Here is a 26,194-nt window from a genome sequence, read left to right on the forward strand (position 1 = left end):
GCAGCCAAACTCCCCCGTGGCTGCGGCGCGGGACGCGGCACGGTGCCGGGAGACGGGGAAGGACCCTCCGGGTCCAACCTCTTCCCTGCTCACCCCTCTCCCAGGGCAGGGCTCAGGGGGGTGAGCAGAGCAAAGAGCTCGTCACCGGATGACACCTGAAAGTCCTCAGTAGTAGCCACAGGGCAAGACGAGCCAGGACGTGGTGTGCGGGAGGGGAGGAGGAGAGCTGCCCCACGGGAGAAAGGACGGGGACAACAGCGGTGACCGGAGCTGCCCTGATGCTGGAATAACCTCTCGGCGGTCAAACGCCTCCAGCCTGACCTCGCTACGGTCCCCCCCGGGTGGGCAGACAGGTCCAGAGGGGAAAAGGGGATGGGTCGGGGGGAAAAAAGAAAGAGGGGAAAAAAAAAAAAAAAAGCCTCACGCGGCAAATCTAAAACACTTTCATTTTAAATAACAATAATTATAATTAAAAAGAATGGTTGCCCTTGGCTAGGGAAGGGGCAGAGCCACTAGCCAAGGCGCCATTCCTCAGTGTACGATCCTAGGGAGTCTCTTTACAGAAGCCGTGAGATCCTGTTCCCCGTCGCTCGGTTGAGTCGCTGCGGGGAGCGCGGGAGGGGAGGGGGAAATGTGCCCGTCCAAATCCAGGACGTCCCTTTTGCTCCGCGGGAGGGAGGCCGGAGTCAATAGCAAAAGGCATTTTGCCCTCGTCGCCCTGCCAAAGAGCCACCCTCTGCCCTCACCCGCCTCCGGCCCAAGTCCGGAGAGCCGAGAGCGCCCGGCTGCGTCCGCTTCTAGATGAACTTGAAGCATTTTGTCTTGTCGTGGGGCAGGCGGGTCTTGAAGAGGACCGAGTCCACGCGGAACTGGGTGTACAGGAGGGGCATGTACCCGTACACCTTGACGAAGAAGTTGATGCACTTGTGTCGCTCGTGGAAGTGAGAGTCGTCGTGCGAAAGCGCCTGGGGGCACCCGGGGCAGCGGAAAGTCCAGCGGGAGGTCACCTGCGAAGAGAGGGACAAAACCAGTCACTGCCACACCACCACCACCCCCCCGGCCTGGGGGGGACACCCCGCCTGCACCCAAGGCACTTGGCGTGACGTGCTGGGTGACACGCTGCAGACAGGGCACGGACTCGGCCGCGCTCTCAACGGCCGGTGTCCCTTGGAGGGTGTCCAGGCGCGGAAGGACATGGTCCACACTAAGTCTCTGCTCTGACAGAGCCGAAGGGGGACACGGTGATCTACTAAAGCTTCGTTACTTTTTTCTGATTTAAGGTTTTAGAAGCCGTTTCAGGAAAAAAAAAGACTTGAGAAAGGAACTCCTTTCCTTTCACCGGCTACAGACAGAATCACAGAATGGTTTGGGTGGGACGGGACCTTCAAAGGCCAACCTGCCCAAGCCCCTGCCATGGGCAGGGACATCTTCAATTGGATCAGGTTGCTCAGAGCCCCGTACAACCTGGCCTGGGATGTTTCCAGGGATGGGGCAGCCACCACCTCTCTGGGCAACCTGGGCCAGGGTTTCACCACCCTCAGAGTAAAACATTTCTTCCTTAGATCTAGTCTGAATCTCCCCTCTTTTCGTTTACAGCCATCACCCCTCCTCCTATCACTACAGGCCCTGCTATGAAGTTTGTTCCCATCTTTCTTTGAAGCCCCTTGAGGGACTGGCAGGGGCTGGAAGGTCTCCGCGGAGCCTTCTCTTCTCCAGGCTGAACCCCCCCAGCTCTCTCAGCCTGTCCTCCCAGCAGAGGGGCTCCAGCCCTCCCAGCATCTCCGGGGCCTCCTCTGGCCCCGCTCCAACAGCTCCGTGTCTCTCCTGTGCCGAGGCCCCAGCGCTGGAGGCAGCACTGCAGGGGGGTCTCCCCCGAGCGCAGCAGAGGGGCAGAATCCCCCCCTCGCCCTGTCACAGACGCTACAGGAGAGTTAGAAATTCAGGTCATCTCTTGTTTTAGGCACCCAGAGTTAGATCTCTGGAAGGTGCTCCAGTTTTCAGGAGGTGCTGAGGGGCCACCCGTTGATTAAAGCGCCTCCTTGTCCATCTCAAATCAGGCTTCCCGTGGCGGTGCCCTTTGGTTTTCGTCTGATTCTCATCGCAGCTGCGCCAAACTCTACAACCGCCACTTCAGAGTAGCTCCAGACGGGAATAACACCACACAGTAAAACACACCCATCGTATTTACGGCCAAGACCCATCTCCAAGGCAGCTGGCCTGCGACGGTGAGACATATGCGGGGCTGTAAAGAGCAGTTTGCCAGCAGCGATAAAGAGCAGAATGATCTGCATCCAAAATTCACGCTCAAAATTGTGCCATTCATCTGTCATCACAGGGCAGGGAAATTTCAGCTGGGCTGCAGTGTTTGCACCAACGGCCCTCCGCACGCGGATGAGCCTAAACGTCTCTGGAAAGCTACACAAAATCAGCAAGGAAATCATTCCTACTTGTGCTGTACGCTATGGAAAAAAGGAAATGGGTCTTTTAGGGATCAGCTGCTCGGAAGGGCTTTTGCTGACCCAGGAAACCCTCCGGTGTGAGCTGCAGCGTAAGTCAAACCCCAGCTCCTCCGCGTGCCGCAGCGGGGATCTGGCAGCTTCTCAGGGCTGCACCGAGGGTTCACACCTTTTTGAACACAGGCTACAACTGCTCGAGGCCGGAGAGGGGACGTGCTGAGAGCCTCGCGCACGTCGCGCTTGCAACGCAGCACTTGAGAGACGCGACGCAGCCAGATTTCGGTAAGGGCAGCTTCTGTGCTGGGAGAAAGGGAGCTGGCTTTCCCCCGGGTCAGAGCCAAAGACATTGATCGAATCGCTGTTTCTCCAGAAACACAAAGCCCAGCACAAACTCCTGCCCGTCGCTGTACCTTTATGGGAGGCTTTCTCGTCAGGTGAGAGACCAGGAAGTTCATGGCGATGTCCTCGCAGTTGATGTATTCATCCACCATGTCGCGGATGGCTTGCGGCATCACGTAGGAGTACAGGTAGGCGTAATACTGCAGAGGACAAAAAGGCACAACGCTGCTCAAGGTGGTCCCAGGGAGCTCAAGGAAGCCAGTGGAGAGACTTCGCGTAGCGCAGTTAATCCTGCACCCAGGAGATCTGCTGTAGCCACAGCAGCAGCAAATCTACCCCGCAGCCACCACCCTGACCGAGTCCCAGGGCTCCTGCAACCTCAGAAATTGAGAAATGATGGTTTCAGGCCCCTCAGATCTTGCCGTCTTTGCTGCTGCAGAGTCAGCACGGCAGCAGTAGCTGGTGGATAACCTTCCCACCGCGATACGAGGGCTCAGGACGGTCCTCTCAGAAAAACATCCCTTCCTTTTCTCGAGGTCTGTTTGCCCGCTGTTGCCTCTCCCATACACAGAGGCACACGCCAGGGAGCCGCTTTCTGCGCTGCCCCCTCCCAACATAAACTGGCCGCCTCCCACACCTCCCAGCCAGCCCGTGCCACCACGCAGCTGCAGAAACCCTCGACTTCCCTGCAAACTGCCCGTTGCAACACCTGGGGTCCGTAAGATTCAAGATGCTACAGTAAAAACGCAGGGCAGGCAATTCCGTGTCCCTCCTCGCCCTCGCCGTGACCGAGAGCATCACTGAAACGCGCTCGGCCCCGCACTCCATCCGCCTGCTTCAGCGCCGTGGTGCTACTCACGTGGCACAAACATGCGCTGCTCCTCGAGGAGACCGTTCACCGGGACACAGCCCAGTTGCTGGCTGCGTCTCAGTTCGGTGGAAGCGAGGGAAAAGGAGCGGTAAGCTCAAGAACTTGTTCTTTAAAAATCTCATCCCACAAACATACAGACTCTGGTTACTCTGAGAAGGAACGGAAAACTTGGGGCTTTGTGGCCACAACATCTCACCTTATGGAAGAAGGCAGCACCAGTGAGCACCATAGAGAGCTCGCAAGAGTAGTTGGAGTTGTAGAGCCAGGACTGATGGGGGATGTCCCACGCGTGGTAGCGCCCCGGGAAGCCAACGATGCGGTCCCTCGCCTCTCTCCAGACACTGCGAACACAAAGCCTTTCAGTGAGACACAGACCCAGGGAGCCCATCCGGAGACGAGCACGGCTCTGGCTGAGAACCACGACACACAGGACTATGCCCTCGACGCCAACGCACCGGCTCCCAGGGGAGGGTTGCAAGTGACGGAGATGCCTATGCATGAGAACGCTTGGCAACTTCTCATCCAAAGAACGGCCAACGTACGTTGTAGCTTGGGCCAAAAGGGTAAATATTGTTAAAACGTGCAATTACCTTGCTTTAAAGTCCATTTAATTTTTAAAAATAAGAATACAGAAAATTCCAACATGCAAAAGACATCTTTTTACGTAGACTGTTGAGTACAAGCTTCACAGCTGAGACTGCTGCGTACAAGCTTGCCCACCTCCACAGCACCAAAGCTCCCCTGTTGGCAGGAGGGACCGACCGGTTGTCGCAGCTGCCTGAGTGACACGTGAAGAAGGTCTCCCTGAGATAACTCTCATTTCTTTCCTACCGTAGAGCAGGAAAGGGCTGAACGCAGAAATCTTGGCTTTAACAGACAGGCAGAATGTACTGACCTTCTCTTGTTAAAGGTTAAAAGCTGTTAGACGTGAACTGAAGCATCCCTTGGCCATAGGCTGTGAGCACAGACCAACATTGCTTGGCAGATGAAGTCACCAAGCCACTTTCCGTTATATTTGAAAAGTCGTGGCAGTCTGGTGAAGTTCCTGCTTATTGAAAAAGGGGAAACATAACCCCCGTTTTCAAAAAGGGAAAAAAGGATGACCCGGGGAACTACAGACCGGTCAGTCTCACGTCTGTGCCTGGCAAGATCATGGGGCAGATCCTCCTGGAAACTCTACTAAGGCACATGGAAAATAAGGAGGTGATTGGTGACAGCCAACATGGCTTCACCAAAGGCAAGTTGTGCCTGACAAATTTGGTGGTCTTCTATGATGTTACCACAGCATTGGTAGACAAGGGGAGAGCAACTGACGTCATCTACCTGGACTTCTGCAAAGCATTTGACACTGTCCCGCACGACATAGCATGGCCAGCAGGAGCAGGGAAGTGATGGTGCCTCTGTACTCGGCACTGGTGAGGCCTCACCTCGAGTGCTGTGTTCAGGTCTGGGCCCCTCTGTACAAGAGGGACATTGAGGTGCTGGAGCGTGTCCAGAGGAGAGCTACCAGGCTGGTGAGGGGTCTGGAGACCAGGGCATGAGAGGAGAGGCTGAGGGAGCTGGGCATGTTTAGTTTGGAGAAGAGGAGGCTGAGGGGAGACCTCATTGCCCTCTACAACTCCCTGAAAGGAGGGTGGAGAGAGGTGGGGGTTGGCCTCTTCTCCCAGGGGAATAATGACAGGACCAGAGGAAATGGTCTGAAGCTGCGGCAGGGGAGGTTTAGGTTAGATATCAGGAGGAATTACTTTACTGAAAGAGTGCTCAGGCACTGGAACAGCCTGCCCAGGGAGGCGGTTGAGTCACCATCCCTGGAGGTATTTAAGAAACGTCTAGATGTGGCACTTCAGGGCATGCTCTGAAGGGCAGAGATTGTAGGTTGTTTGGTTGGACTCGATGATCTTAAGGGTCCATTCCAACCATGAAGATTCTGTGATTCTGTGACATCCCGGTATCTAAATTGGCAAAGCATGGCTTTGATGGATGGACCACTTGATGGATAAGGAGCTGGGTAGATGGCCACACTCAGAGGGTTGCAGTCAATGGCTCAATGTCCACATGGAAACCAGCGATGAGTGGTGTTCCTCAGGGGTCAGTACTGGGACCAGTGCTGTTTAACATCTTTGTTGGAGACATGGACAGTGAGGTCAAGTGCACCCTCAGCAAGTTTGCCGACGACACCAAGCTGTGTGGGGCAGTCGACACGCTGGAGGGAAGGGATGCCATCCAGAGGGACCTGGACAGGCTGGAGAGGTGGGCCTGAAGTTCAACCAGGCCAAGTGCAAGGTCCTGCACCTGGGTCATGGCAATCCCAGACACAAATACAGGTTGGGTGGAGAATGGCTTGAGAGCAGCCCTGAGGAGAAGGACTTGGGGGTGCTGGTGGATGAGAAGCTCAACATGAGCAGGCAATGAGCACTTGCAGCCCAGAAACCCCCCGCAGCCTGGGCTGCATCAAAAGAAGCGTGGCCAGCAGGACAAGGGAGATGATTCTGCCCCTCTGCTCTGCTATGGTGAGACCCCACCTGGCGTACTGCGTCCAGCTCTGGAGTCCTCACCACAAGAAGGACACGGAGCTGTTGGAACAGGGCCAGTGGAGGGCCACGAAGACGATCAGAGGGTTGGAGCTCCTCTGCTGTGAGGACAGGCTGAGAGAGTTGGGGATGTTCAGCCTGGAGAAGAGAAGGCTCCGTGGAGACCTTAGAGGGGCCTTCCAGTCCCTAAAGGGGGCCTACAGGAAGGATGGGGAGGGACTCTGGAGCAGGGAGTGTAATGACAGGACATGGGGTAACGGCTTCAAACTGAAAGGGGAGATTTAGATTGGATATCAGGAAGAAATTCTTTGGTGTGAGGGGGGCGAGCCCCTGGCCCAGGTTGCCCAGAGAATCTGTGGCTGCCCCATCCCTGGAGGGGTTCAAGGCCAGGTTGGCCGCGGCTTGGAGCAACCTGGGCTGGTGGGAGGTGTCCCTGCCCAGGGCAGGGGGTGGAACTGGATATCTTTAAGGTCCCTTCCAACCCAAACCATTCTGTGATTCCGTGTATCAAGCTGAGCTTCTCACCTTGGTCCTCTCCTAGAGGCACATTCAAGTTGCTTATTGACAGGGAAAGTGCTCCTAATTCATAAATTAGGGATTTTCTAACTGATAAGGGCTATTCTGTAGGTTTAACAGAAAACTAACAAAAAACTCCAGTGGCCCAAAATTGGTTTCTGAGTTACTTAGAGAATGCAAAACTTAAGACCTGAGATGGAAAGGCGGGGAAAGAGGCAGTGAAAGGCAGCGAGACGGGCAGCTCTTCTGTTTGCCACCAGTTTCCCACAGCCTGCACAGGGGCATCACTGCACGACACGCAGCCAGCGCTGCTTCTCTCTTATTTCCCTCTACAAGAAGTCCCAGAGCAGCCAGGGCTTGGCCTGGGAGGAACCCAGCGTCTCTAGGCCTTTTCCCCCAAATCCCTTGGACTTTCTACCTCCCGGAAGCTCAGTTTCCTCCTCCGTAGGGCCAAGATAACATCAAGCTCACTTTAGGAAAGCTGCTGAGATGCTGAAGACCCTGGTGTCTCCAGACAGAAGATCTGGAGTGCCAAACTGCCAGCTTCCCATCCCAAACCAGCACCCATGCGGCTTCCCAGGCTCTGTCCATACGGGAAAACCCTCCGGGGCTGTAAACGCACCCCTCACCCTAACACACGCTCACAGCCGAGCCGTAGGGAATGAAATCCCGAGGTTCGCATGTGAGAGCGTGGGCTTGCTTAATATTCTGCTCTCATCTGAAGCTCATTCCTCCTCGAGAGAAATCCCACAGGATAGCTGCAACACTGGCAGGAATAATTAAGAAAAACGTCAAGTGCCTAATGCCTAACCTGGGAAATAACTCCAGCTTCCACTGCCAGGGGCGCTGGCTTCCTTCGGCTCGTCCGATCCCATCTCCCTAATGGCTGGTGTTCAAGCTGCTCCTCCAAACCCAGTGACTCCAGACTACAAGAAACAAGTCCCAGGCAAGAGCCCTACGGATACAGAAGGATCTTCCTTTCTTTACGAGCACAAAAGAGGGCAGAAAGTGGCCTTTTTGGTTTTTTTCCCTCGTGGATGTGAGTTCCCAGTTCCTCCCACAGCCCCCGTTCCTGCGGAGGGCTCCAGAAGTGATGGCTGCGGGGCAATCACAGGCTGCTGACGAGACCAAGCTTCCGAGAACCCTCAGCTTTCATTACACTTACTGACACAGCCAGGAGCAAAAATGTGTTTATTGTTCTATCCTCTACTCAAATTAATGAAACTCCGATATAACCTGGTAATGAAAACCGAGTAATTAACACCGCCAGCAGCTTTCCTGGCACCATCCTCCCAGCAAGCACTTGTTTGCTGCCATTTCTGTCAATTCTGTGATTGTTTTGAAAAGCCGGAGTTGAAACTATTCATCCCTTTTCACTTCTCCCACGTCTCGCTTCGCTACGAACGTGATGCTTTTTTCCTTCCCAGCTTAGCCACAAAAATAAGGCTATCTCCAGCGAATCCTTTCGGGAGCGCTCCTCAGAAAGGTTTGCTTGGGGTACTCGCCTCCAGCTCGCTCCTGAGCAGCAAATGGAGCAAGGAGAGGTTCTTGGCCCCAAGAATTACAGCCTGAAGCAAAGTTTCAACAAAAGAGAGTTGTTTTGTTGCTCCCACAAGGGCAGAGGTTCACTCTACCGCCGAGACACCGTCTCTTCCCCGGCTGAACACGTCAGCACAGGGAGGCTTTGTGGGAACAAGGTGTTTGTAAGCAGGGAAATGAGTGCGAGTAATACACGGCACTTATAATTTTCATTTGATGCTCTCCAGGGCTAACGGGGAAAGCCTCAGCCAGGCGCTGTGGATGAGCGAAGGAAAACAGAGACCAAAGAGGGGTCAAAATGGCCAAATTCAGATAAAGAGCCCGAAATGGGGCATGGAAGGGAAGGCAGGAGCCCTGACGCCTACTCCCCTGCTTTAATCGCTTTAACACCTCGTTTCTCATCTCTCAGTAGGAGCTTGTTGGGTTTCCAGGCATTTTGTGCCTTTTAATCTTCCTCCCAAACATGAGCCAACACGTTTCGGTGAGAGCAGAGATCTGGTCCCCATCTCCCGCCCCGCAGCCAGCTGCCGGCTGCTCCTGCTTTAGCAACCGCAGCCCCCGCTCCTGGCCTGGCGGGCTGACAACCCACAGCCAAACGAGCTCCAGTGCTCTCTCCTCGTGCCATCCTCACTCCCCGGCACCTCTTTGGCAGCCGGCGAGGTTTAGCTGTACAGGAGCAGCCTGCAAAAACTCCCACAGCAGGAGCCCACGTACCTGCTTTCTCCCTTGGCCCCCAAATCAGGGAGCTTTTTGCCAGGGCAAAGTCAAGGGGAAACGTAGATGCCAGAGCAGAAGGGGGGTGGGAATGAGAACGAACAGCACCAGCTTTTTCTGTGTAACATCTGTCTTTTCCATGCTCTGCAGTAAAAAATGCCAAAATAGCTGTCACATCCCAATGTCACAACGAGCAGAGAGGACGGCAGCCCACCGCGAGCACACGAGCATCACGTCCTGCAGCGGCTGCGAACGTCCTGGCCTTGCCGACGGCACATGAAGGATGGAGTGCAACAGCCTCTTGGATTTGTTTTCCAGTTTCCTTTCACCCCAGGAAGCCACACACACCCAAAACCATTAAGGGAACACTATCAGCACAGCAAAAGCTGAAGAGTCGAGGTTAGGAAGCGCAAGAATCAGGGTTGCCTGGACAACCTGAAATCAGCCCACCCACCTGCGCTCATTAAACAGTTCATTAGTGTGTATTACTCTTCCAAGAAATTGAGCTGGAAAGCCATGGGAAGGGACATGCTAGTCCTCTTCTGCCCCCAGTTTTAGCCATGAGGCCACACTGTACCTAAGCAGACCCTGGATGCAGAAAATACCAGTTTGGGTCCAAAGGCTACGAGTGCGGAAGCTACTCACCGGAACCCAAACATGATCTCGTCGTGGCGAAGGTGAGCATCATCGTCGATGGACAGGATGGCCTCCGTCTCGATCTCATCCCACGGCAGGAACCGGTTGTTCAGGCTGTTTTTCTCTGTGCGGACAACCTAAGAGATGAACACACGGTAGTTACAGCGGCTGTACGTGCACAGAGAAGAGATTTAGGGGCTGGGGCTGCTCACTCCAGCTGCGGCGGCCCAGCGTTTCGGCACTGCTTCGTAGCCCCTGCAACAGGGAAACGCTTTCTAACCAAAAACCATCAGCTCACTCCGGCGCCAGCTCCAGCTTCCAGCCCTTCTACCTCTCGCAGGACTGCCAAAGCTGAGCCCAAGCCCCATGACGCCAGGTAACAGCCGTGCTCGCGGTCCCCTGCCCCCTCGGCACGGGATGGCGGCTCTGCGGTAACGAAGCATCGGCCAGAGGTGGAAACACGGCAGCCACGGCTGGTCTCTGCTATGGCCGCTGAAGAAGTGGCCCTTGTAGCATTTCTCCAGCGCTGACCTGAACTGAATTGTTTCTGCAGCTACCCAAAATTTCTGCCTTGGACACAACTCGTTTAAAATGCCTCCCTCTCTCCAAATGCCTCCAGCCTCCCCCCACTGTGCAATGTCCCTTAGCCCCAGCCATACACGTGTAAAATCAGACTGAATTTCACCCTCTTCCTGACTGCCCCTTCCACACTGGACCCTTTCTCTCCCTCACTCTTAGACTTTTCATCTGCCCCGGGTGGTGTACAGTCACTCGGTTCATCCCGGGCTTCCCGTCCCGTTCAGTCCCTCCAGTCGTTTCTCTGGCTCTCCTCTGAACAATCCCTCTTGATTTAAAAATGAAGTCCAGCCTGGTGAAAAGAATAAGGCGTCACGGCAATAAAACTCCATTAAATAAGATTACATTTGATCACACAAAAAAAAGCCCACGCCGAAACCATTAACAGTGGAAAATATTTGTATCGGGGATCTGCATGACAGCTGGTATGATTAAACTCCCGTGTAAAGCCAGGGTTAGTGCTTTCATCTGTCAATAGCTGCTGGGGAGGGGGAAAATGGAACATTCGACAAGAATGCATTACAATATTTCACTGAAGATCCATCAAAAGCACGAACAATTTATTGCAGGGAGGTGAACAAATTATGCAGCTCTAAGCCACGGTGGAGCAGGGCCAGGGCTGAGCCGGCAACATTCCCACCCCAGGAGGGCTGTGATGCAATTAGTGCCCACAGGAGAAGGCAAAAGCAGAGACAGACAATGCCGGCACAGGAATTTCTTCCCCCCTTCCCTCCCAAGGTGGAGAAGCATGACAAAAATCAGCACGGCGTTTGTATTTACTTTCAAAATTAGCGTGAACCAGCAGATGCTCCCAGGAATATCTTCTCTATCTGGGAACTGTTGGAAAAGAGAGGTTGCAGGAACACAGTGGGAATGGGCAACGAGGAGGGAAGTGGGAGAGGAAGGACCTGGTATGACAGGAATCAAAAAACCAGGAGGTTTGGAATGGTACGGCCTTAAGGTGCTGGCCCAGGAGGCCAAGGAAGACCTGGACACAAGGAGGCCAGCAAAGGCTTAGAGAAAACCACCTCCACAGAAGCATCACCAAACCCAACAGGCTGTGGGCATCCTCTGGAGGTGTCAACCAGGGAAGAAGAGGAGCCAAAAGTGGTCCCCAAATTGTCAAGAGGGAGAATTTAAATCTTCTCCTACACCGCCATGGCTGGATCTGTAACTGGCTTTAGCAAACCTTTGATCTCAAAGGTCCTTTCCAACCATGAAGATTCTGTGAAACCCAAGTGCTCTTGCAGCTGCACCAGGAGAAGCAGGTTTGCTGGCTCAGAAAGTGGGGACACGGCTCTAGATGGGGCAGCTGGGCCCCGCTCAGCGATGCTTTTTGGAGTGGAAGAGCACTTTGGCAAACTGATACGACAACAAAACCAAGAACAGCGCAGAGGGCAGCAAAGCAGACCTTGGCAGGGGCCGCCGAATATGGACATGAACATTTCACCTTTTCAATTAAGAGCCATTAGCCCCAATTTCCATCCCTTTTCTAATTAATCATCCAGTGCACCGTTGCATTTACAGCATTTGATTTTATGCGAGTGGTTAAACACATTAGGAAATTCTCTGCAATTCACCCTGCACACCAGCCCTCAACTGTTCTGTGAAAACTTCAGGATCGGCAGCAATTGCAAAAACCACCCGAGAGCAGCTTCCATGATCTCCCACACAGGCAAGGGCCCCTCCAGTAAATTCCAGCCTGGCCCAGTTGGGAACTGGTCATCGCTTGCTCCAGCTCAACAATGATGTAAGATGAATTTCTGAAAGCAGCCCCATTTCTCCTGATGGAGCCTCGTGACCACCAATTTTTTCCTCCCATTGCAGATCCCGCCTTCTAGGAATTTTGCAAACTTATTAAACCCAGCACCGATACATAATTCAGCCTTCTGCTAAAGGGCACGTGCCACGCTGCGTCGCAGCTGTTACGATGGTTTCCTCAGAAAGGCTGATCTCAGTGAAGTCTGTGGGTGCCTCACTCATTAGGATTAGCAGAAGTTGGACTGAGTCCACAGTAAATCGATACGCTTTCCAGGCAAGGTCCTGCCTTGCCAGTTGAAGATGGATGGACGGATAACTTCCAGCTCTTCAAGGAGTTAGTCAATAGGGCCCCCTGGGAAACTGCCCTCAGGGACAAGGGAGCAGAAGAGAGCTGGCAGAGCTTTAATAAAGCGCAAGAGCTCTCGATCACCAGGTGTAAGAAATCAGGAAAGGAAGAGACCAGCACGGCTGAGTCAAGACCTGCTGGCCAAACTAAAGGGGAATAAGGAAATGCACAGGCAGTGGAAGTGGGGACAGGTGTCCTGGGAAGAGTATAGGGACGTTGCTCAGTTGTGCAGGGATGGGGGCAGGAAGGCCAAGGCGCGGCTGGAGCTGAACTTGGCAAGGGACACAAAGAATTATAAGAAGGGCTTCCACAGGTATGTCAGCCAGAAAAGGAAGGTCAAAGAAAGCATACACCCCCTGATGAGCAAGACCGGCCAACTGGTAACAATGGAGCAGAAGGCGGCTGAAGTACTCCGCTTTTTTGCCTCAGTCTTCACTGGCAACCTCTCTTCCCACACCTCTCGAGAGGATGGATTGCAAGACGCGGACTGGGGGAGCAAAGTCCCTCCCCCTGTAAGAGAAGATCAGGTTCGCGACCACCTGAGGAACCCGAACATGCAGAAATCTATGGGACCGACGAGATGCATCCCAGAGTCCTGAGGGAACTGGCTGATGGAGCTGCCAAGCCACCCTGCAACAGGCACGCTTCAGGTTACTCCATCACATCTGAAGCTTTGCAGGTCTGGAAGTGCCAGTGTTCATTCAGCCTCTGCATTTCACAGAAAAGAGGTGTACTCCCGCCTTTCATCTGGGAGTATTTAAGATTTAAGCAGCCCGTAAATCGATAGACCCCAAGAAAAAACCCGGCAAACTTATTGATTGACTTGTTTTCCCGTAACTTGCTGAACAATAACATGGTGCAACTACTGTCAATTGAGAAAGCGAAGCAGATCCTGCCTGAAACGTCTGAAATCGGGGACCCCAGAGGATAGAGAGATCAGTGCACCGGCATTAAACTCTTCCCTAAGGAGAAGGATGCTACAAAGGAGCCGGATGCCTCCAAGCCTTGATAAGCACAATTCAGTTCATCCCATTAGCTCCAGAAAAAGTCAGAAGCAACTTAAAGCTATTGCCTTTGATGGCTTGTTTTCAAAGAAACGATCCCTATTTACAGCACTTTTAGGATGCAGCTAATTGTCATCAGACAACTATTCAGTGGCTTTTGCAAATCCCTGCACTTTCCCCTGGGCGACTACACCACGGAAGCGCGCGGGGACCTGCAGGCAGCGATCTGAGATGGGAACCATGGGGCTGAGATTCAAAACCTTCCTCCCGTCTCTCCGTCCCCCCGTCCCCCCGGAGACAGTTCAAGCGCGGTGCCTCTCCAGGCAAGACCGGGTTTTGATCTCGACTGCATACACTGCATCCCGAGCTGCAGAAACGAGGGCATCGCGTTATTAGACAGAAAATAGAACTCTTGAGAAAGATAAAAGTCAATTTTCAGGAAACTTTTCTGCTTTAATACACGCAACTGATCTTGTAAAAACAGGTTAGGGGGAATGGGAAGAGTATTTGATTCGGGGACTTGAAACATTTCTATGTCTTCTAAAGTTTTTACATTTCAATAGGCCTCTAAACGCACCAGATTTCTCAGGCATGAAATGGCCATTATAGGCACAAACGTACTCAGAAGCTTATTAGGCTGGGTGAAAAAAGAAGGGTTATTATACCAGCGAAGTATAAAAGTAGTCCAGTCCTCTCCCTCACATGGCATTAAGTGAGATTTAGCAATTTTTCATGACTTCATCACACACTACAGCCGAGTGACACCTTACTGTGCCATGTCCTCAGCCACAGGTATCTCAAAGCACCCTCCTAGCAATAACTAATTAATCTTCCTCCATCGCACGTGGGGCTGGGTGGAGAACGCCAGCGGACACTCTGGTGACCACAGATCTATACATACAGATAAGAAGCACGTTATGTTGCCAAATTCAGGGATTTACAGGCCACAGGAGGTCATCTTGATCATCTTGTGCAACCTCCTTACGTGGTGGACCAGGGGACAATGCAGCCACCCTTCCTCTGCCTCTCATCACACGGCAGCATAGAACAGCTGTGAAACAACTCAGACAAAATTACAAAGCCACGAGAGCAAACTTCATAGCACCAGTTGAACTCCAAATGCTTTCTGGATAACCAACAGCGGACGGCTGGTGGGGTTGACAGCAGTAAGTTAAGCCAAAAGGGACTTCAAAGTCTCCTACATTAACCTTCCGCATGACCCGGGTCACAGAGACCTTGTCTCGGACCTGAGCTGTGGCCAGCAGAAGCATCTCTGCTGGAAAGGCACCCTGTCTCCCTTTGAAGACATCAAGAGTGGGGGAATCCCCCTTTCCTCTGAGATGTTCACTCTCAAACATTAACAACTCGCTCCTTGTTGTGAATTATCTGCCTTCGGCTCCCAGCCGCTGCTCCTCAGTGGCTTCTCCCACCCCAGGAAAGTACACAGGTACCATAACAAACCCTCTCTCCATTCTTTTTCAAACAGACTGAGGTCTCAATCTCTCACCCAGGGCTGTTTCTCCTGTTTCTTCCATCATTTTAATGAGCAATTTCACCACGATCTTGTTTCTCAACAGTCTCGAGCCAAGAGCTCTGTGAAAACCCGACAAAAGATGTTCCCTCAGCAAAGCTGAAACGCTGCGCACTGGCAAAACGGAGAGTCAGCAGTTACCCTTACCCAAGGAGATTAAAATAGTGAAGAGGACACAAAATCAGCTACAAGAAAGACACAGACGCGTTTACCAAAAAGCCGTCTTCCCTTACTGCAAACGTTAAGGCTCCAAACACTGAGCAGAGCATCAGTGGTAGGACCTGCACGCAAACCCTGGCCCCTCAGGACAGAAAACTATCCCAGACTGTGTATTTCTGGCTGTCTTATTTTGGTTATTTTTGACTGTTCCTTGGGAATATATTTTTTAAACACATTGCCATCACCTAAATGGCCCCTAGCTCAAAATCATGAACCTCCTAAACAGTTTGCAAAATTTTGAGACAAACTGCAAGACCTGAAATGCCTCTGAGCATCCGACACTCAACATCAGAAGTTTCTGCTCCTTTCAGCAAACCATTTCAAGGTGATTCAGTTCCACAAGGTGGGGTTGGGTTTTTTTCACAGAATCACAGAATGGTTTGGGTTGGAAGGGACCTTAAAGACCATCCTGTTCCACCCCCTGCCCTGGGCAGGGACACCTCCCACCAGACCAGGTTGCTCCAAGCCCCGGCCAACCTGGCCTTGAACCCCTCCAGGGATGGGGCAGCCACAGCTTCTCTGGGCAACCTGGGCCAGGGGCTCGCCCCCCTCACACCAAAGAATTTCTTCCTGATATCCAGTCTAAATCTCCCCTCTTTCAGTTTGAAGCCGTTACCCCGTGTCCTATCATTACACTCATCGATAAAGAGTCCCTCCCCATCCTTCCTGTAGGCCCCCTTTAGGGACTGGAAGGCCCCTATAAGGTCTCCGCGGAGCCTTCTCTTCTCCAGGCTGAACCCCCCCAGCTCTCTCAGCCTGTCCTCCCAGCAGAGGGGCTCCAGCCCTCCCAGCATCTCCGGGGCCTCCTCTGGCCCCGCTCCAACAGCTCCGTGTCTCTCCTGTGCCGAAGCCCCAGCGCTGGAGGCAGCACTGCAGGGGGGTCTCCCCCGAGCGCAGCAGAGGGGCAGAATCCCCCCCTCGCCCTGCTGCCCACGCTGCTGGGGATGCAGCCCAGGCTGCGGGGGGGTTCTGGGCTGCAAGGGCTCATTGCCTGCTCATGTTGAGCTTCTCGTCCACCAAAGACTCAAAGAGCACAAAACCCCACAAGTCTATGCAAGCCCATTTGCTCCTGGTGTTGTTTGTAGCTACCCTGGCCAAATGGATCCTTAAAATGTTAGACAGAACTAAAACAGAACATAAATCTAGAGTTTGCCCAGCAGTAATGGCCCTAACCAATACTTTATAGTACATTTTTATACATAAATACAAAAATGCAGTAAAATCAATATCTTCCAGCAGTCTCCTTGCTAGTGAGGCTTTCCGCTTAAGCTTTAAATTAAGTGTGACATATAATTTGATGGCGAAAACATGAAGAACGTCTATGCCCTTGGAGAAGTTTTGACAGTTCAACTTGGTGAACTGCATTGATTTCTGGGCAAAGAGCAAACTCTGCGAGAAAGCGGGAACCTCGCTGCTCTCATCAGGTCTTTATGAGAAAAGACGAGAGAAAATGCCCTTAGGAGAGGTGGATAATTCGGGGAGACAAAAAACAAGTTTGCGGGAAAAGCATCTGTTCCCCTCATTCCCAAATATGTGCCAATTCAACCCAAACGGGCTGGGGAAAGATAGCACCATAGGCAGAGTGGGGATGAGGATACGCAAAATCCCTGTCACCATGCAGTTGAGAATTACGGCACTGAAGACGCAGGAGCCAAATGCCTCTGCCTCCTCCGCCTGAAGAGCTGACCTCGAGCTACACTTCGAAGGAAAAAGCAGCGAGCTCCTGCCAGCGCAGTCCTCCAGGGAGGACGCAGATTTACAACGCTGTCAATGCCTTTTCTTGGCACCAACTCGGAACGTTTTATTAATAAGATTCCATGAAGATTCAGGGAGTACCCCGGCCAGAGGCTCCAGGATTGTGCCATTTTGCTTGCTGCTGTCCCAAGGACTGATTCACTGACGCCCCCTGAAAAACACGGCTTATCCTGCTGGGGACAGCACCAACCTCAGGGGTGGCATCAGCCCAGGACCTCATCGTGGGCCAAGCTCCCAACGAGGACCCTGCTGTTCAACTCCGCGTGGAGGAGCAGGTAGGAGTTCAGATCCTCTCCGTGAAGAAAAGTGATAATGCATCTCCCAGATCACAGGTGACCGGTCTGACCACTTGGACTTGGCTCCAGAGGTGCCACCGTCATCACCCCCACCCATCGAGGAAGCCAAGATTTGCACGTTTGGGAGCTGATGATCATCATCTCACCCATATCCACATCCTTGTTTCAAGTCGAGCAGGCTGCTTCCCGTCCACCTTGACGATTGCTTTTTCTCCCTGCAGAAAGCACGCGGGAAGCCAAGACTTCTGCAGCTCTCCCATGTGTCTGCAGGCTCACAGACCAGACTAACCTAGTAAGGAATGCAATTAAAAAATCAGGCAAACTAGGCTTAAGAGAAGTTAGGAAGGGCTCTGGTAGCAAACTTTGGGAGATGGCAAACTCCAGCAGAGGGGAACAATGAGCAGGTACCAAGTATCCCTGAAACGACTCTGTAATCAAGCATTCATTTTCATCTCCTAGTTTGGACAAATTCAGACATCCTCTGATTAAGAAAGATGCCCAGATCAGCCTTTAAGACCCGCAGACTACCAGATACACCACAGTCCCGTCCCTCTACGCATCAGCATACAAGACTGAGATTGTTTACAGGACCCCTTAGAAGGAGCGATGTGTGCGCAGATTCACGCACGCATAAGCAGGATAAATCACATCTTTTTTTTTTAACCACGGCTGACTCCATTCCCTGCTCCCTCTGCAACCGAGGTGTTAGATCAGGCTGGCACTTGCTTCTTCGCAAATGCCACCAGAGATGCGGATGAGGCAGATGACGAGCCTGCCTGGTCCCACGGAACAGCAGCATCCTTGGAGCGGTGTATTTTTTCGGGAGGGCAGCTGTCAGAACAGGTTTGCACTGCCCAGCTGGAAATCAAGCAACAAGTTTGGGATGTCAGACGGGGCTCCAGCAGGCTGTAAACATCCCCGGCTACAGCAGGGATTCTGGGATCAGGAGGGCTCCATATGGAAACTACACACCTGAGGTTCACTCTCTTAAAGATGACTGATCCTGATTTTTCTTGCGCTCTGTGTTATCTTCCCCCCATTCAACATGTCAGGGAGCTGGAAAGAGAAGAGGCCGGTCCCGAGGCAGGAACGGCATGTGCACGTTGGCTGCACGACGAGCAGCCAAGCTCACTGCCAGGGAGAAGCCAAAGAAGCTGTCGCCATCGCTACAGATGCCACCAAAAATCTCCGCATTCCCAGTTAGACGCTGTTTGTGTGAATCACGTGGGTCTGACCAAGACCGCAGCCTTTTTTTTCCCCCTCGATTTTTCCTCTCGCGTTTTATCACTGCCTGCTCCTGGCCAAGCTGAGATGCTCCACAAAAGCTGGCAAGATCAGCATGGCTCTCAGCCCAGACCTCAGATCTATCTGACTGCCCTTACCAAGGACAACTACGGCAGTGCTTATTGAAGACTATCAATTGCCTCCTGAAACTGCAGCATCGAACCCAGCAGCCCCAGGGTCCTGCCCTGCCCACGCAGAACCGTTTCCTCCTGCCAACCTTAACTCCCACCACGAGAAAATCTTCCCGATTTGCAGAGGACAGAAATTCATCCAATTCCTACTGGCCGGCGTCCTGCTTTCCAAAGCCAAAACGACACTGAAAAGCACAAATCCAAGCCTTGAGCTCAGCCAGCAATTCTTCATTTAATGAGAAATTAAAAAAAAAAAAAATCCAGCCTCACCCGATAACAACAAGATGCTCCTCCTGGCTCGCAGCCAGGCTGCCGGGGCTGCGCGGGCAGGCAGAGGCAGAAGATGGGACGCTAGCATGGCCCTTCCACCACAACCAAGCCCCCGGGATGATGTCTTTCCTCCCCGCAATCGTGCTCTCATTCCCAGCCCAGACCTGAAAACTCAAGGAATTGAGTCCAGCACAACATGGGACTACAGGGCGTTTCCGACCGCTCCCGATGAGCTGCAAATCCAGGGGAAATTGCAGCCCTGCACTTTGACACACACGTAAACGTGGTGTTAAAGCTCCTTCCAGAGAGGCCGCCAGCACACTTAGCAAATGGGAATTTTGTAAAGAAACGGATCTTCTTTTGATTGTGCTTATGATACTGTATGTTTAAAAAACTTGGGATGCAAAGGCAAAATCATGGATGCAGAAAGCAGTTGTTTCAAAACCTCCCTCCCTGTTAGGACAACAATCTTCTGCCGTTATCCTAGGGCTAACACGCTCACATCCAGAAGACAGGAGAGATGGGGAGGCACTCTTTATGAGGGAATGTAGCGATAGGACAAGGGAATGGTTTTAAACTGAAAGAGGGGAGATTTAGATGAGATATTGGGAAGAAATTCTTTGGCGTGAGGGGGGTGAGCCCCTGGCCCAGGTTGCCCAGAGAAGCTGTGGCTGCCCCATCCCTGGAGGGGTTCAAGGCCAGGTTGGCCGGGGCTTGGAGCAGCCTGGGCTGGTGGGAGGTGTCCCTGCCCAGGATGATCTCTAAGGTCCCTTCCAAAGTAAACCATTCTATGATTCTGAGATACTTGATAAATGGGCACAGATGTGACCACAGATGAGCCCCATTACCCAGCTCAAAGCCATCCTGGAGAGCAACCCAGGCTGCTCGGAACCACCTGCGTGCGAGGTGCAGCCATAAGGGGATGTGTTCCTCGCCTGACTGGTCTCTCCCCAGCAAACAGCCTTGAAGTGCCCGGCTGGCTCCCAGCTCCGCTCTGGCTGGTCTGGATGAGGCTCAGGCCATGTGGCTCTTGGCTCCGGATGGTGCCGCACCAGCATCTGCTGTGGCTGGGTAAGGGGAAGAGAGGGCAGGAGAAAGGAGATGGCATTTCTCCTCCAGTGCTCGTTCCCAGACCTCTTCCACATCAGTTCTCACCTACGCCGTACGTATTCTCTGGCATCTGCTCTCTTGCTTGATTTGGTGGCACTTGCTCCATTTATTTGAATGTCCACCCGAATCATAGAATCATAGAATGGCTGAGGTTGGAAGGGACCTTTAAGATCATCGAGTCCAACCTTTAGCCTACCCTGACAAGAGCCACTTCTAAACCATGTCCCTAAGTGCCCCATCTACCCTTTTTTTAAACACCTCCAGGGATGGTGAATCCACCACCTCCCTGGGCAGCCTATTCCAATGTTTAATAACCCTTTCAGTGAAAAAATGTCTCCTAATATCTAATCTAAACCTCCCCTGACGTAACTTGAACCCGTTTCCCCTCGTCCTATCACTTGTCACCAGGGAGAAGAGGTCAGCCCCCATCTCTCTACAACCTCCTTTCAGGTAGTTGTAGAGGGTGATAAGGTCTCCCCTCGGCCTCCTCTTCTCCAGGCTAAACACCCCCAGCTCCCTCAGTCGTTCTTCATAAGGTTTGTCCTCCAGACCCCTCACCAGCTTTGTAGCCCTTCTCTGGACACGCTCCAACACCTCAATGTCCCTCTTGTAGCGAGGGGCCCAAAACTGAATGCAGTACTCGAGGTGGGGCCTCACCAGTGCCGAGTACAGGGGGACGATCACTTCCCTAGTCTGGCTCACCACACTATTCCTGATACAGGCTAGGATGCTGTTGGCCTTCTTGGCCACCTGGGCACACTCCTGGCTCATATTCAGCCGGCTGTCAACCAACACCCCCAGGTCCTTTTCTGCCGGGCTGCTTTCGAGCCACTCTGCCCCAGTCCTGTAGCGCTGCATGGGGTTGTTGTGACCCAAGTGCAGGACCCGGCACTTGGCCTTGTTGAACCTCATACCATTGGTCTCAGCCCATCGGTCCAGCCTGTCCAGATCCCTCTGCAGAGCCAACCTACCCTCAAGCAGATCAACACGCCCGCCCAGCTTAGTGTCATCTGCGAACTTACTGAGGGTGCATTCGATCCCTTCATCCAGATCATTGATGTCCACCAGCTCTTCGGAAACGCTTTTAGCAGGAGGTTTCTTCAGTCGTCTATCGCCTGATGAAACATCCCTGGTTTTTACCTTGCCATCCCTGGCAATTTTTCACCTTCTTGTTTTCCCTTTAATCATTCCTTCTGCAGATGGATTGGAAAGTTACCGTTATCCCCTTCCTCCTATATTAATTATTCTGCTGCTCCCTCCCCAGTGCTTCCTCTTCACCTCGGAACAGTTACAACCCCCCTCCTTTACGCCCTGCACCAGCCCAGCTAGACTCCAGGCTTCCACGCTTTGCTACCTCCAATTTAAGGCATTTTCAACATTTGAATGAAAAGGATTTATAGACTATTTTAAGGCTCATCTCCAGAGGTATGAAAAGAGTTTCACTGGAAGGGTATTTAGCCGCAGAGCTATCCAAAGGCAGCGCGTACTGCATATAAATTGGCAAAACAGATGCATTTTTGAAATACGAGTAATTAAATAATGCAACATAAAACCAAGAATAAATTATCCCCCACTGAGAACAAAACCACACAGGAAGATACTAGTGGAAATCCTTTCCTTCAATTGATACCGTGTCCGCGCACGTAATATGTGCAAACACTCGGTCTCTCTTTAAACTACTCGACTGCTATCAGTGGGTTGCTCATCTCTGGGATGAGAAAACAGCTTGCGATACAAATAAAACTGATTATTTATTCATTTTCATACGGGTGCAGCTGTCACATCTTTCTAGAGAAACGAAAGGAGAAGAATGCTTATTTTATCATTCAAGGGATCTAGATTTTCACTTATTTTATTCTCTCTGCGTGTTGCTGTTAGTGGCTGCGCAATTAAAGATGCACATTGAGTTGGTTGTCCCAATCGGACTTATTTTACAATTATTTCTAATTATTTGGCTCCAAAGAACATCCCTGGGATAACATGCTGCCACTTGCAGTTGAGGTTTTCGAATACCTCGTCTCCTATTGCTTCACCCCACTCCTTTCTCAGCTTTCTGAAACTCCGCTCTGTGCTTTACACGGAAGCTCACGGGGGAAAACTGCTGAGCGTGAGGCGACAGAAAAGCTCATGACCCAACTTCCATTAGCGCGGCTGGGATCAGGAGCCAGATTTACAAATCGCTCTTTGCTGTGAAACAAGAAAAAGCCATTTGGGGAAGGAAGATCTCACACTCAAGGTTTTGATACTGATAACCCCAGTTTTGGTTTTGGTGGGGTTGGGTTTTTTTGCAATGAAATCAGCAATATCCAAAGGTGTGACGTTCTCACAGACGTCGTGGTGCTTCCTTATCGAAGCTCTTTCAAGCCGCGGCTAGATGAATGTCGCGAACCTGCTTTCACCTGGAAAATCCAGTCTTGGTATTCAAGGCCTGGAAATTCAGAGGCAATTATTCCGCCCAGCTTAGAAGCGGTCCCAGAGCCGAAACAGGCTGGGGAGACGAAGTCGGGCAGTAGGAGTGTCTGTAGCAAGAGCACGCACGGATTCGGTGCAAGCAGGGGCGTACGTACACAGCTATTTGTCTTCTGCAAGACAAAGAAAGGCAAATAAACAGGAAACATCTATACGTTATGCCACCTGTCTGCAGGGTTTCTGCTGCAATTTAAAAGTGGTGGTGTTGAAGTTGCCTGCAGTACGGCCCTTACCTGCTGGGAGGTTTTGCTCTTGTCCTGCTGCCCAGGGCTCCTGCAGGAACTCTTTGCAAGAGGCCACGTGGTGGCACAGCCCCCAGCTCTCTGCAGGAAGGACAATGACCCTGCCTCCGAGACTTCCCTAGCGACAGCACCAAAACTCCCATCTGACAACAAAAAGACGTTCTCAAAAAGCTCTCTGTTTTCTCAGCCTTCGTTTTCCCCTTTCAGCCTTCAAGCTCTTGTTTCTGGCAGCCCATCTCAACTCTGAGCTTCAGCCTCTCTGCCTCTTCTTCCTCTCCAAATAGCCCTCGGCTGCTATAGCAGTAATTGTTATAGCAAAAAGGTTGTTGGATGAAACAGCTTTCTCTTCTAAAGCTTGGGGTAGAATCACAGAATCATAGAATTGCCTGGGTTGGAAGGGACCTTTCAGATCACTGAGTCCAACCATCAGCCTAACTCTGACAAAACCCACCACTACCCCACGTCCCTCAGCACCACGTCTGCCCGGCTTTTCAATCCCTCCAGGGATGGCGACTCCACCACTGCCCTGGGCAGCCTCTTCCAATGCTTCACAACCCTTTCCAGGAGGAAATTGTTCCCAATATCCATCCTAAACCTCCCCTGGCACAACTTGAGGCCGTTTCCTCTTGTGCCATGGCCTGTTCCTTGGGAGAAGAGCCCGACCCCCCCTGGCTACCCCCTCCTTTCAGGGAGCTGTAGAGAGCCAGAAGGTCTCCCCTCAGCCCCCTCTTCTCCAGGCTGAACCCCCCCAGCTCCCTCAGCCGCTCCTCACCAGACTTGTGAGGATATAACGCGCTGTTCACACCACCGGCACGCTCCAAGCCGATGTGGCTGCATCCTAACAAAGCAGCACCGTCTGTCCTTCCCCGATCTCGACGGGCAGCTGTTAGGGTGATGAATGTTTGCTAAAACTCAAAGATCTTTGGATGGAAACAAACTGATAGAGGATTTTCAAAGGTCAATCCTATACAATAGAATCTGAAAGGGCAATATTCCTAAGTCATGAAAACTGACAAATTTCACCGAATGTATGATATAGCGCAGCATCAATTACGTGGGGAAACAACAGGGTTGGATACCCAAGGTTGAGACCTGGAAGCTCGGGGCTGGAGAAGCACAGCGCTGTATCGATACCGGGAAAAAATAGCAGGCTCTTGTCAGCCTCTCCATGCCTGTCACTGATAAATTTTATTTGCACTATAGAATTCAATCCGAGGGGAAGTTTTTCCCACTATGACCTCCCCATCTCTACGGCATCCCTTAGAACAGAATCATAGAATTGCCCAGGTTGGAAGGGACCTTTCATATCATCGAGTCCAACCATCAGCCTAACGCTGACAAAAACCACCACTGAACCATGCTGCCAAGCGCCACCCGTCTTAAATACCTCCAGGGAGCCTTCCCCAGCTCTGTGTCTCCATCCGACCGGACACCTGAGCTCTCCCCGGACGAGATCCGGCAGCGTGCTCGGGGGGAGCCGAGGGCTGATGAAACGGGGACACCTGCCTCGCATCTTCTGCACCAAAGCCATTTTGCTAACATCAGGTAAAACACAGAGATGCCATTTCCAACCAGCCCTGCTGCTGAGGAAGAGAACACGCGGAGAGACAGAAATAGGGCAGGAACATCTTTTAACTCTTTTCACAAGGTGGGACATTAGCGCCCGGAGCTCAGGGATGTGGGATTCAAACTGCTCGTGGGTAGCAAAAACTTTCTAGAGGTAGGCTGGTAAATACTAACAGCTCAGGAGCAGACGTACGCATTGCCAGTGAGCCTGGGAACCGACCCCACCTTTCATCTTCAGTTTTAAGCCACCCCGGACTCCTGGGAGTCAGCAGGAGTTTGGTTCTGCCAGCAGAGGAGCCGCAGATCCTCGCAGCATCCTGGCCTGTCCCCGGTGGCAGGCAGAGCCTGAGGAGCACATCGGTTAGAGGGGCTGCTGCTCTCAACGAGCTTTATCTCCTGGATCTGCTTTGGGTATCATAGGGAATCTGGCACCGCACCGCACAGGGCAGAGACGCACAAGGTCGGAGCGATACTCGCAGCCAGGGCTGCTGCCCGACACTCGGTCTCGTTTGTGTTCGGAGCAGCTTGTGAAATTCAGGGCAGCAGAGTGAAAACAGGCCAGGAAAGAGCCCGTGGCCAGGACTATCCTGTTCCTGTACTTGAACTAACCACAGAAACGCCATGTAATACAGCCTGGACAGATGAAGAAGAAAAACCCAACCAGCCCACAGAGGAACCGTCCAGGAAAGTCTCATCTTATTTTGGCACAAATATTCCGAGGCCCTGCCTCACTCTCCCAGCTGCGCTATGCAGGTGCAGTTCCCATCGCAGATGTGTCAGGAGATGCGTCGGGCCAGGCAGAAGACCGAGCGGGGATCTCATCAATATCTAAAGGGTGGGTGGCAGGAGGATGGGGCCAGACTCTTCTCAGTGGTGCCCGGGGACAGGACAAGGGGTAACAGGCACAAACTGGAACACAGGAAATTCCACCTCAACATGAGGAGGAACTTCTTTGCTGTGAGGGTGGCAGAGCCCTGGCACAGGCTGCCCAGAGAGGTGGGGGAGTCTCCGTCTCTGGAGACATTCCAACCCCGCCTGGACGCGTTCCTGTGCCACCTGCTCTGGGTGACCCTGCTCTGGCCGGGGGTTGGACGGGATGATCTCCAGAGGGCCCTGCCAACCCCTGCTGGTCTGTGCTTCTGTACAATCTCAGCACATTGTCCTCCTTGGAAGAGCCATACGGGAGCCTGGAACAGCCATACAAGAGCCTAAGAAAGATGCACAAACTGCAATGCCCTGACCTTGTTAAAAAAAAAAACAACAAGCAAAAGCCAAAAACTTCTGAAGTATTGAAGCCCACATCTCACTCAGCCCTTGACTCTTGAGCAGACTCCGCTAGCTAATTCACGCACTTCTAATTTCATTGGAAAAGACATGTTGCTAGTCCCTTGGTCCGCGCTGAGAAGTCTGGCAGCAAATGGACTGAGAGCTGAGGGATGGATCCGAGAGTGGCTGTCACATCTCATCTGCAAGACAGAGAGCATGTAAAAGTCAGCACGGCAGTTCAGGAGCACCCTTGAGGTATCCTCTTCTTGCCAAGCCGTCAGCTGCCGTGCAATACCAGGTCATCAGCATCAAAGGGGTGGAAACACGGCAACATCCATCTTAGAGATACAGAAATGCACAACAGAGAGGCAGAGCAACTCCAGTGGAAGAAGAACGCGCTGGAAACCCAAGGGATGCGATCCCAGGGGAGTACTGGAAATATCTTCTTTCTGTTTACTACGTGAGCTTATCTTTCCACACTTTGCTCTTTGGCTGATAGCCCAGCTGCTTTAATTAACAGAGACTTTCGCCAGTGCAAATCCTCAGTATTGTTGTGTAGTTACTTCTCCAGCACGTTCCTTCTCTTTCTACGCTGTATCTGTCAAGCAGGATTTCCACTACAGCAGTAAAACAAAACTCCTGGCAGAGCAGGTACGATTACTTTTAAATTTGTTAAAATCGGTACGTTGCACTCTTTGGAATATATTACACCTAACGATGCCCGGTGATGTTGTTCTGCATTTAAAAGCTGCTGTGTTCCATACTG

General features: G+C 52.2%; 1 protein-coding gene across 6 annotated transcripts in view; it reads right to left on the reverse strand.

The window, feature by feature from the left end:
- Positions 1-427: 427 nt before the first annotated feature.
- Positions 428-26,194, reverse strand: part of EXTL3 (exostosin like glycosyltransferase 3) — a 167,662-nt gene continuing 141,895 nt past the window's right edge. For all 6 annotated transcript variants that reach the window (XM_063330725.1, XM_063330724.1, XM_063330728.1 and 3 more), the window contains 4 exons: positions 9,612-9,739; positions 3,863-4,007; positions 2,867-2,995; positions 428-1,007 (listed from right to left, as the gene is read on the reverse strand). In XM_063330725.1, the coding sequence (XP_063186795.1) occupies positions 798-1,007; positions 2,867-2,995; positions 3,863-4,007; positions 9,612-9,739 (612 nt within the window). In that variant the 3' untranslated portion in view covers positions 428-797. The remainder of the gene's footprint in view (positions 1,008-2,866; positions 2,996-3,862; positions 4,008-9,611; positions 9,740-26,194) is intronic.

This window comes from Chroicocephalus ridibundus, chromosome 3 (assembly GCF_963924245.1).
Source record: "Chroicocephalus ridibundus chromosome 3, bChrRid1.1, whole genome shotgun sequence".
In the NCBI taxonomy this organism is placed as follows: Eukaryota; Metazoa; Chordata; class Aves; order Charadriiformes; family Laridae; genus Chroicocephalus; species Chroicocephalus ridibundus.